Genomic DNA, 12,207 nt, shown 5'->3' with positions numbered 1-12,207 from the left:
GTTTAGGCTGATTTTTTTTATTTCAGAAAAGTTGTGATAGTGTGTTTCATTGAATCATTTCAGATTAACATCATCACTGTGTTGAAAATTGTCCCAAAAGCCAAAGGAATTAAAACAGTGTTACAAAAAAACACCCCAAAAGAACTAAAACATTTTAGTCAACCAAAAATAAAATTACTATGGGCTTCTTGGTTTGCTGAATTCTTCTGCAGTTTGAAGTTTTTTTTAATTTTTCAGTTGAGCAGAAAATAAGTTATCCACATAGCTCTAGCCTTTATTTCAGTCTTTCATTCAAAACCTCAGCAAAGGATGTAGTAATATTTCTCTTTATTAAATTTATGGCCATTTAATGTTAAAGCCAATTTGCTTTAAGATTTATTTTCCAGATCCTGGAACATAACTTTCACCTACTTACTGATTGTTTGTGTGAAGTGGTCTGGAACTCCGAGCTTTAGCTGGGAGTGGAACACAGAGCTTAATGTACTGAACACACAGTGATGCACTTCAGCAGAGATAAAGTGAGCCCTAAACAGGAGTCAAACAAGAGTTAGCATGGTAGGCAGAAAATGACTTGGTAAAGATAACAGGTTAAAATTTCAGATTCTTAATTCACTGTGCAAAAATGGGGGGGGGGGGGGGGCGGGGGGAGAAGCAGCCTGAAAAGGTTAGAATGATTCTATCTTGACAAAAAGAGAAGGAAATGTGGCTGATAAAAATACAGTAAAGTAGCTGAAATTATTATAAACTGAGATTTAAGATATAAAGACCTAGAATATAACTGATAGAACATAATCTGTTTAAAAAAAAAGAAAAAAAGATTGTTTTCATTTTGGTGAAAGCGAGTGGTAATATTTTTAAGGACCAGATAGCTACACAGAACATACCAAATCAGTTACTTTTTTGAGGGGCAGGCCTGACTGTGGTTAAGGCTAGGGGAAGAATTTTGCACTACTTCTCTGGTATTGTAGCCATTATCATTATAGTATCTGAACGTGTGTTCATCATTTGCTATTTGAGTTGCTCTAGTTAGCTGTGGTTATACAGATAAATCACATGGTGTAATCTGTGCTCCCAGATGGAGCAATACAATCACTTCCAGAGCAAACAGTAACGCACATTTACTTAAAATGTAAACTTGCTGCTTGGAAATTCCCCTTTCAAGAAATACTCATATGTGTCTAAATAACTCAATGAAAATGTTAAGGTACAGAAAATAAACCAAGGATTTAAGTAATGGATATTATGGTAGCTGTTGCAGCTCCTGCCCAGTTGTGGTTTCCTGTGCATACAGAAAACATAAGATCCAATAATTTATCAATGTAACGGCTGGATTTAAGATAAAAATAAAGATGCATACGCTTTAAACTGAGGCTGTACTTGATGCCTGGGTCCGTGCCTGCTGGAAATCTGAGAACTCCAGTTCCTAAAAAAAAGATCACATCATAGATAATGGAAATAGCAGGAACACGCATGCTTCTGTCAGTAGGTACTAATGCAACCTAGCTCCTTGTTGCTGTGTGTCCTTGGGGCTTGGGGGAGCGTCCAATAACGTGAACTCTGACTGAAGCTTTTCTTGGATTTGGGCATTCGTACCACACTCATATATTGGGTTTCTGGTTGCGTAGTGACAGTCAAATACACCCTATAACTTTTCTTTTCACTGAGAGCATTACTAAGTCTTCCTCTTTTGCCTGGAACGAGTCAAGCTTAATATTGCTGAATTCACTACCTCTATTAGATATGGTTGAAGGTAGCAGAGACATTCAAAAGCCATTGGACAGACAAAAGCAGATGCAAAAAACATGATTGCATTTAGCTTGTTTGGTTATGAAATGTCACCCACAAAATCATTTATTCAAAACTAACTGGTTTCAATTCATAGGAATTCCGAATTGTGAGGCTTTGTAATTTTTTGATTCGTTTTTAAATACTTGATAAAGAAACCACCATTCGTCTTTAACATCAAAGCTATGCATTATTCTCTCTCTTGCATTAAGAAGGTTAAGGGCTTGTTCTTTGGCTATACAAAAGGACTCATTTATAAACAAGAGAAAAATTAAAATATTCACAAATACGTATCAGTACTATTGAAGGATGACCTTTTCTCTCTCTCTCTCTTTTTTTTTTTTTTTTTTTTTTTTAATAACAGCCAGTCTCAAGCAACATAGTCTGCTTGGCTGAATGATTTTTTCCCAGGATAGCATTTCCTCTCTTGAAGGAAGGCTGCTTCAGTCACATCTGCATTTAACTGTCTCCTCCTCATCCTCCCCACCCAGCCTGCTGATACGTGTTTCCAAATATACCCTTAATTATGTATATGAAAATGTAGAAATATAAGAATAGTACATAGTGGCATATTCAGGTTTCTAATCTGTTTTCATAACAACATACAATGCTGTTCTGCGAAGCAGCAGAACAGATTAAAGATTACAGAAAATTGTTTCTGGCTTACCATTTCTGGTTTTGCAGGCACTCATGGAATTCCCAGGATACAAATTCCTTTGTTACTGCATGGCTTTGGCATATGCTTGAAGATACTAACACAACGTACAGAGCTACTACATGAGTTAAATTGAAAAAAATAGCCCCCAATACGTAGTTTGACTTAGTAATACTCTAATCTGTAGGGCAGTGTATATCATATTTCAAATTGTTCAGATATGATTACCTAATCTTCACAATGTAATTCTGAATATGATTGGTATCACAGGTGTCTCAACCTGGTTTTGGCATTTCAGTCATTAGTAGGTTTTTAAGCATGTTTAGGCCTACACAGTACTTAGTATAATTTTTAATTGCTATTCAAATGCTGGATATCATACAGATGAGTTGGTGAAACAGGAAGCAGATTACAGGAGGTTTGTACAGGAGTGTCACTATATAGGAAAGGATTCCTTAAAACTATATGTGGATTGGGGTAAAGTCAAGAGTGCACTAAAAGCATGGTACACATCAAGCTCAGCAGACATCAGATCTGGTTCCACCATCTCTGTAGTTTGTTTCCCATAATCCCTCAGTGCACCTGCAAATCTCATGTACTTTTATTCTGTGAACTCCGCAGGTTTCTTAATGCAGCTTTACACATTTATTTTTTTTTTCCTTTGGACTGGGTGGAGTTCAGGAAGAAGCCAAAAATGTTCTTGCTTGTGTAACTGTCAGTTAAGATCAGTTGAATTTAATTCTCAAATGTGATGTTTTTCCATCAGCTTGTGTAACTTTAAACACAAGTTATGTGATGTCATGTGCTCTGGCAGAGGAACTAGAAAAGTTACAGTTTAGTGGGATTTGGAACACAGAAATCCAAACCTATTTAAAATTGTAAAAAAAAAGAATAAATTACAATATTCCTTATCTTTTAAAGGCATCTCTTGCCTGCCTCTCTGAAGAGTAAAGAGACTGAGCTGCATTTTGATTCCTTTATTTTCAAGAATCTTTCTCTTTTGGAGACTTACCTCTCTGAGACCTGCTAGTAATGTTCATAATACACAAAAATACTGCCACTGCCAAGGCATAGTGTTAAGACTCTCGGTATACACATTCACATGCTTGACATGTTTCCTGCTGTATTTAACATATTTGATAACATTCCCACATTAACTTACAGAAACAAATTCTGCAGTCATTGTATAAAGGTAAAATTCTAACTTCAGCATTGCCTAAGATGGAGATCAAAATCTTCATTGTGTTGCATACAGCCACTGTAATGGTGAAAGCTGTTTGTTGAGTACAACATGTCCATGGTTACTGCTTATGCAAGAAAGTTGTACTGTGGCTGCATGTTCCCTAATGAGATTAGGCAATCAATTCATATAATCTCTCATTCTGTTGATTGCTTTACTGCTGGTAAAAGGACATTTATATAACTTACCTGCACGGAAAACCACATCCCTTCTGTTTGAGAGATGAGACTGATGACAGACTGAATTTCCACGTGTGGTTTTGGAGCAGCAGCTAGGTCTTGTCTTAATTAATACCCCGCAGCAACTTTGTTCCAGACTGTGTACTAATTTTTTATGAACAATAATGATGCTCGTATCTTCACACAAGGCATCCAGCATTTCCTCACAATACAGCTTTTCTTTGAGGAGGTATTGCTAAACCTCAAAGCTGGGAAGCACTCTAGAGAACTTACTACCACTACTAGAGTGATGCCAGCTGTCAGAGAGTGCATGGAGGGGAAAACCACTTGGCCAAGAAACTTAAGGGCAGCTACCAAGAAGATATCAAATCAAGACTAGAGAGGGCTGTGGGGAAAAAAAATAGTTCCTAGGAAGGAGAACAGGGGACAGTAGAGAAATAGTGGAAGAAAGGCCACATTTGCTTTGGCTTAGCACCCAAATCATCACCACTGTCATCAACATCATCAGTTCAGGCAGGTGAGTAGGAACCTGGACGTTCTCATCTAGATCTGATGTGCAGTGAGGAGAGGGGGAGATAATTTCATCACCTTCCTTTTAGTGCTGGATAATACTACAGATCTTACACAATCTGGCTCCAGAACCTCTTCTCTCATTAGGAACTGGACTGTCCTGCCTAATTCTGGCTACCAAATGCTAGACATAGAAAAGAGCAACTGATGCCATGCTAACTAATCAGCAGAAAGGTATAATTTTCTTTGTGCTGCATGGTGTTGTCAACAGCAGAAGCAAAACATTGCGTGCTAACTCTTGCCTTCCTTGTCTGAAAGCAGTAATTTCATGGAGCAGTCCTTCTAGTGAGGAACATTTGCTGGCACCATTTGTAATGAAAACAAACACAGAGAATATTAACTTGGGCAACAGAAACATCCAAAGGCCATTGCCTTACCAAAAAATGATGCCATAGCTCAGGGATGAGAAACTTTGATTCTGCAGGCCAGATCCAGCTGTCAGACCATATCTCATTGCTCTTCTTCCCAAGGGCCCCAAAGTCCTCCTAGAAGTACATCTGTTGTATGACTAAAACATACGGCGAAGACTAACGAATCTGGTCACCCAACAAGGATGACCGGCTTGCCCCACCATAGGCAGGAGCATATCTAACAACAGGTGACTGGACACATGACAAACACAGCCAAAATGTATTTGTCTCCCATTTGTTTCACATTTCTGTCAGCAGACTGACAGTTTGCAGGAGAATGCTGAGGAGGACATTGGATTTGCATGGAGTGTTCTAAGCTACAAAACTGTATCCATTAAACCAGTTGTTGTTGGTTTTACTCTTAAAAAAGTTTGTGAGGCCCTAAGTTTTTTAGGCTTTAGTTCAGGGGAAACCAACTGAAAGAAGTCCTGTTCATCTTAGCATATCACTTAGCAGGTGGTGGTGTTCGTGGTTCTCCATGTGAGAATCTCAGCTGTGTACAGATAGAACCATTGCATTATGCATTGTAGTTGTAGGTGTAATTAATGAAATCCACAAAACGTGCTTGAGAACAATTGGTCTAATGAGCCTTGGTCTTTTTCCTAAATCATCAAGGAAACATCAGGGACACTTGCTTTCTCCACGTTATTGAACCAAATTCTATTTAAAAAAAGAATTGCCTGTGTGTTCATTGAGACACTATTTGAGATTTGGCTGAAGTATATTGGAGGCTTCATAAACAGGGAAAAAGAACCTACAAATCTCTTTTTCTGAGCAGGAGCCTCCTAAGTAGACCCTGGAGAGAAATGTTATGGCCAAATCTGTGAATTTCAAACAGAATGTTGGCTGCTTAGATTGAAGGCTGGCTGAGGTCAATTTTGCTATCAGACAATTTTAATTAAGGTGTATTACATTTTGTCAGGAGGCAAATTTATTTATTTATTTATTTCCTATTTGGTGTAGTGCATGGAGAACTTCTATTTCTTAATTTGGCACAGAATTTTTATAGCTCTCTGGGCCTCTTGAACTGGCTATTCAGCATTACAAAGATTAAGATTAATGCAAATGGGAAGTTATAAAAATTACAACTACAAAAAATGCTAAGTCCATGTATCCACAAAAGAATAAGATGTTCTAGATTAATAACAAATAAAGAAAATGTGATGTTTAGACTCAGGAACAGTAAGAACCAAACCAATATACAGAAGTAGTAGACAGCTCATTTTATGATTTGGTGTTTTCATTTTTAACAAACAGAGAAACTAAGGATGGAAATAAATAGTACAAGTTGCCCAAAGCTGTGCAGCACATCAGTGATGAAGTTGGGAATATATTCCAGATACTCATCAACCCAACAACGCTACTTCTGCCTGCAGCCTGTGCTCGCCTCCAGTGCTCGAGCTTCTCAGGCTGCACATCTACCGCAGTGCCCAGGTGCAGACCTCCAGCACAGCTGGAGATATTTCTTATGTCTGAAATGGGAAGTTGAGAAGTGCAGCAGGTCACCGGACTGCTATTTCTCTGAGATCACTGCTCCTACCTTAAGCATAACAAGTCATGGGGTTTAGGTTAGCTGTTGACAGAAGGCTGCTACCTCCAACATTTACCTAGTTGAAATACTGTGCTCCCTGCACAGTAATATATAGTATATAATAAAATAAGACCTAAGGCAGTGAACAAGAGAAACCGTAGTACCTTGTAGCAAATGCAGAATACACAGGCACGGCTGTGGAGAATACATCCAGTGCCTCAAAATTGCCATTTTGCATTTTCACCATAATTGTTTTTTTAGTAGCCGAAGAGAGAGACTTCATCACACCTTCTGAACTTCAACATTGAGTCAGACAGACATAGGGATGGCTTGGAGGAATAAGTGAATATTTTGTAGAACTCAGTACAGATATTATCAAAGTCCAGAAGTAAAGTCCAGTGGACTACAAGAGATATGAAGCGTGAAATTCATGAAAAGATCAGGAGCCTAGCATCCCTGAAGATCCAGTTATCAAATAAGGTATCATTAGTTTGATTTACAGAACTTTTTAATGGGTTGGAATACTGCAGCGACCTCCTCTCGGCACAGAGGAACACTTTCCCCATCCAATTAGTGCCAAGTGACATCTGCCTTGCTCCCAACCTTTTTATTGTAACTTTTGCCTACAAAAAAACCCGCGGAAGACATTGCTATGCTTTCTAATCATGCCATGTACGCTTCCTGCAGGTGAACGGCCTTTTGAATGCAACTGGCAAGGATGTAACAAGAAGTTTGCTCGCTCTGATGAGCTGGCCCGCCATTACCGCACTCACACTGGAGAAAAGAAGTTCAGCTGTCCTCTCTGTGAGAAACGGTTCATGCGCAGCGACCATCTGACAAAGCATGCCCGTCGCCATGCCAATTTCCACCCAAGCATGCTCAAGAGGCGAAGTGGAAGCAGCTCAAGAACAGGATCTGTCAGTGACTACAGCCGCTCAGATGCCTCAAGTCCGACGATTAGCCCTGCTAGTTCCCCATAGACCTACCTGCACTGGATGTCAGCACTTTGCCTCTAATACCTAACGTGGAGTTTTGTTTGTGTTGCACACATTTAAAAAACTCTGTTGCTTCCCCTCCTCAGTTCCCCACCCTCCCTTTTTTATTTTTTTTTTTAAATCAGTAAATAGCTGCCTCCCACTGCAATTTCCAGTCAAATTTTCTTTACCCAACCACACAAGTGGCTATTCTAACCTCATGGACAGACTTACACGTTCCACTTAGTGACTCCTGCTGTCTCAATATTTCATACATTTTGCCACCATTTACAGATCCTCTTGATTATTCTTTATAAGAAAATGAGAAAATCTAAAGAAAAAACCCCTAGTTAATTCACCTCAGGTGTCAAAATAGTTTTGTAAGTCTGGATTGCACAACATGAGCATACATACACTTACAAATCAACTGTGTTGGATTGTGTCCCCCTTCTCCTTTCTCAGGGATGGATATTTATGTTACACGATAATTACAATGAAGACACACCCTAACTGCAGCCTTACTCTGTAAATATATTTGCACTCAGAAGCTTTTTGTTAGGTTCTTTTACACACTGGGGAAAAAAACACAAACAATACAAAACCCAAACCAGTACTGGAATGTAGTACCAGACTCTTCCATTGTTTGTTTTCCTGATTATATACCTACATTGGGGAGCGTCCACACAGGAGTCTTGTTTTTCTTCAAGCTGCCCTCTGCTTTTGGTAGCAAGCTGTCTTTCACTTCATGCTGAAGATGCTCCAAAACCAACTTCCTATTGCAAAAATCTCTGTGAGGTTGATAAACTTGATTGTTTCATGCTAGATAAAATTCTGAGAAAAAATTCTAAACAAGATGCCTTAAGTAAATAATCTAAATCACAAGGAAACATATTTACACTGGGTAATATTTTATTGCAAGGTGGCACAGAATCTCGGAGGCATTCTGTCGTCACTCTCTCCAAGTTGTTAAGCTCTCTGCACTGCCTGTTCAGTATGGGACCAACAGAATATTCAAACCAAACCACACTGACTTGAAGAATTTTCTTTATTCTTTTTTCCTTTTTTTTTTTTAATGAACTATGGAAATAGCATAGCTAAACCAATGCCTACCAAAACTTTTATTGAGGTACTTACCTACTGTATAGCTGTATCTTAGCAAGACAAATTGACTAAGACATAGTTTCTGTATCCTGTTGCATCACAATCGTGGTCGCTGATAAAAGGAAGTGAAAATTATAAGGTATCTTCTAACTGGAAAAATAAAATACGCATTTTTAAGTTTTGAAATAAAATGAAATTTTAGCTCAGCACTACGACAAGTTTCTCAAAAATACACATACCAGCATAAAGGTGCTTTCATTTCTGAATAACTGATAACAAAAAGGGAATCTTGGCTAGTTTTCAATAACTTTAAAATATTTGACACTAGACAGAGCACTAGGAGGTAGATTTTTATGATTATATGTTAGAAAATATAACAAAAGACCATGAGCATTGCGATGTACTGGAGACCTCATTGGCAGCAAATACATCTTCCTTGGTTTGGCTGTGTCTGATGGTGAATATTAGTGATTCTGGAAGTTTGGGGGGTTTCTTGTTTTTACTGTAGGGTATAAATGCTGTTAAGTGTAGCATAGTGAAAAGAAGGTCTCTACACCAAACTTGCCCTTTGATGTCAAGTGTATGCCTCCACATTCCAAATGAACCTGTATCTTACTTGCTGCTTTGCATTGATCCAATTTTGCAAGTCTTTATTGTACTGTATATTAACTGTGAGAGGCTAGTACAGATTTCCAAGCGGTTTCATAGGTACTTCCATAACATTTACATTATTCCTAATACTACGCACTCTATTAGTTGTATGGATAAATACTTAAAGACAGTTCAAAGTATTTTCAGTATTTTTTTTGATGTTCATTTGATTCAGATTTCACCTTTATAAAATCACAATTTTCCCCTTTTGAATTGGAAGTCATGCAAGGCACAGTTATGCTGTTTCATTTCACAGAAAATGAAAGACCATCATAAGGTTTTTTTTGCAAGATGACAAATATTGCTCACTTTGTATGATGAGTTGCCTAACCACTGTGAGTTAGGGGAAAGCCAGATCTGTTTGCCTCCATAGATTTCCTCTTTACTTTTTTTAAAAAGATCTCATCTACTGAGATACACACTTTTAACAACTTGATATAATTCAGGTAACGGCAATTCACATTCCAATCATTTCTACGACTGCTAAAAGTGCTCTTGTGCTGTGGTTAGTAAAGAGGCATTTAAGATACCTAGCTAAAGGAATTCTGCAGGTCAGCTGTGTCTTGTGCACATACTTCTAAACAAGTCATAAACACATTTCTCGTTATCGTTATACCTTAATAGAGGGATATGGGGGAACACCCTCTCCTCCCCAAAATCAAAAGGAGAACTAAGTATTAGGAAAAATCATAGGCTTCACGTTCTAAGTTCAGTTTGTTGTAAAATCATCTTTTCTAATGGGAGCATCATTTAATCTCTAGCAAAGGAAGAACCACTCCAGTCCATTTATTTAGGGCATAATAATTCAGCATGAATTGGTAGGTGCATTACAAACAAGCTGTTTTAATAGCCTGGAGAAAGAATATTTGCTCCAGGTTTTATTAATAGGGAGATTATGGGATATAAAGATTATGGGACAGCCTATTCTGAGTGCCATAAGAACTATGTAATCCTTAACTCAAACTGTAAACTAAGCATTTCATGTATATTCCTCATAGACATTATTAATAATTCTCCAAGGTTAAGCAGGAAAAAAAAAATGGTTCAAAGTTGAATTTCCAGTTCAGCCAGTTCATCTAATAAGAAGGCAATGAGACTGCTTATGGCCAACATATCTGTGCTTTCAGGAAATTATCTGAAATTTGTCATTGATTTTTTTTTTTTTTTAACATCTTAGCTGTAAATACCTCAGAGTGTTTTAGGCTGACAGTCAAATTACTGTGTTTTAAAATCCTAGCTGGAGTTTCAAGTATCTCCATTAAATGTTTAATACATGATAGCTTTAGGATAAAATTATGAATTCCAAACCACTTGTTTCCAAAACTGAATGTGAACAAAACTTAATATTTTGATACAGAAGGAGAGTGTTTGGGGTTTTCTAGCACCTAGCAGGTGTTATAAAAGAAGCAGAAGCACCAGCAAGATCATAAGACTGCATTCTCATGATTGTTCCTCCTGAGTTTTGCAGATATGAGAAGTCTCAACAGTTCAAATTATGTTTTGAAATCTGGGTCCTTATCCAAACTAACCTCAGATTTTTACCCTTTTGTTGTTTCACCCAGCAGTATAACCTAAAACAGTCTCTTGACATAGCAACAAACATCGCATGCTCAGGAAATACTGCTGTGGCAAGGTGCAGATTTCTTTACAGTCCTCCATTCGGAGGAGCGTGCGCTCTCCTTCTGCCTCCTCCTTTCCCCATGCAATCTATTGAGGTAAATTCCCACAGACTACAAAATTACCCTATTTGCAGACTATAGTAACAGGTTTATTATTATTAAGAAAGCCCTGAAAGTTTGCTTGTTTTTCTCCAGCCATGATTCTAGCTTCCTCTCTAAGAGTTGAGCTTAACTGCCTTGCTATAGGAAACGGGTGCAAGTTAAAATCATCACTTCACTACCACCACTCAACCGAAACTAAAGACGCTCTTAGAAACTCATTCACCCCTTTCATTAACCTCATCCTGTGCAGAGGCCTGAAGTGCATTATGAATTTGGTTTTCATCTGCTTCTTAGAAAGCAATTCTGGTAAACTCCTGGCAGCTAGATTTTATTGTGAGAATTGTTTATATCTGCAAATTGCTTGTTCCTTGCTTGTATAATATATGCATAGTATCTGTTTACATTACATAACTGCAAAGACATATATTTATAACAAGTCATCAGAAGCCTCTGTTTGATGGTAACACCCAATTCCTGTATGTATCCTACCCTCTTTACTGCATTAACCCTTGCAATAACTTGTAGCTATGAAAGCCTTTGTATACCTTTAAAACCTCATTACCTTCTCTCCAGATGTTCAGCGCTTTCCGTGTTTCATGCAGCCAGGCAGTAAAAGGCTGTGTGAGGAGCTTACCTGTTTCTAGCTATGCACATTCACAACTGGCTTTCTCCAGTTCTTTGCCATGAGTTCTAGAAGTTGTACTGAGTGAAGTGCATTGTTGTTTTGGGGAACATGGTTTGTGAAGAAAGAATAAGGAAAATGAACTCTGCATACTTAAAGCTTGCCTTTTCATTGCCATTTTATTTACTAATTTCATCAGGTGATGCCTACAAACCAACTTTCAGGTGCTCTTTTACTCCATCACACCATCTGTTTGTGCATTGGGTGCTAACATATAGTCTATGTCAGTGAATGGTATGATGAACATCTGTGTTTTTAACTCTTTTGGGGATAAAGCTATAGCCTTAAGAAAAAAGAAAATAACTGAGTTATACTTGTTTACCCCATAAGCCAGAATATAGAATGCAAAAGCCCATCCACTGGTATAGGTTTTTTAATGTATATATAAGTATTTATATATGAATTTATCTAAGCATATGCACATATATATAAATACGTATATATGTGTATATTGTACAGTACTTGTGTGTATACATAAATACACAGCAGTGTGTATATACTACACACTGAATAATGAAGGGATGTCTACAGAGCAAAAATAGGTATCCATTTCATTATAACTAGTGATGGGTCTGAACCAAAATCCTAGATCCAAATGCCACTGCATTTGGAAAGTTTAAACCTTTTTTTTTTTTTTTTTTTTGAGATTTGTGGTTGAGTTTCATCTCTGGTTACAGCTGCAGTTACTTGTGTATATATGCATTTTGG

General features: G+C 37.8%; 1 protein-coding gene across 1 annotated transcript in view; it reads left to right on the top strand.

Annotated features, from left to right (window-relative positions):
- KLF13 (KLF transcription factor 13) overlaps window positions 1-11,799 on the top strand; it is a 35,146-nt gene extending 23,347 nt beyond the window's left edge. The window contains exon 2 of the mRNA XM_010301226.2: window positions 7,058-11,799. Within this exon, the coding sequence (XP_010299528.1) occupies window positions 7,058-7,350 (293 nt within the window). The 3' untranslated portion in view covers window positions 7,351-11,799. The remainder of the gene's footprint in view (window positions 1-7,057) is intronic.
- The last annotated feature ends 408 nt before the right edge of the window (window positions 11,800-12,207 follow it).

This window comes from Balearica regulorum, chromosome 12 (genome assembly GCF_011004875.1).
Source record: "Balearica regulorum gibbericeps isolate bBalReg1 chromosome 12, bBalReg1.pri, whole genome shotgun sequence".
NCBI classification, from domain to species: domain Eukaryota; kingdom Metazoa; phylum Chordata; class Aves; order Gruiformes; family Gruidae; genus Balearica; species Balearica regulorum.
This window is presented reverse-complemented; position numbering and strand designations above follow the sequence as displayed.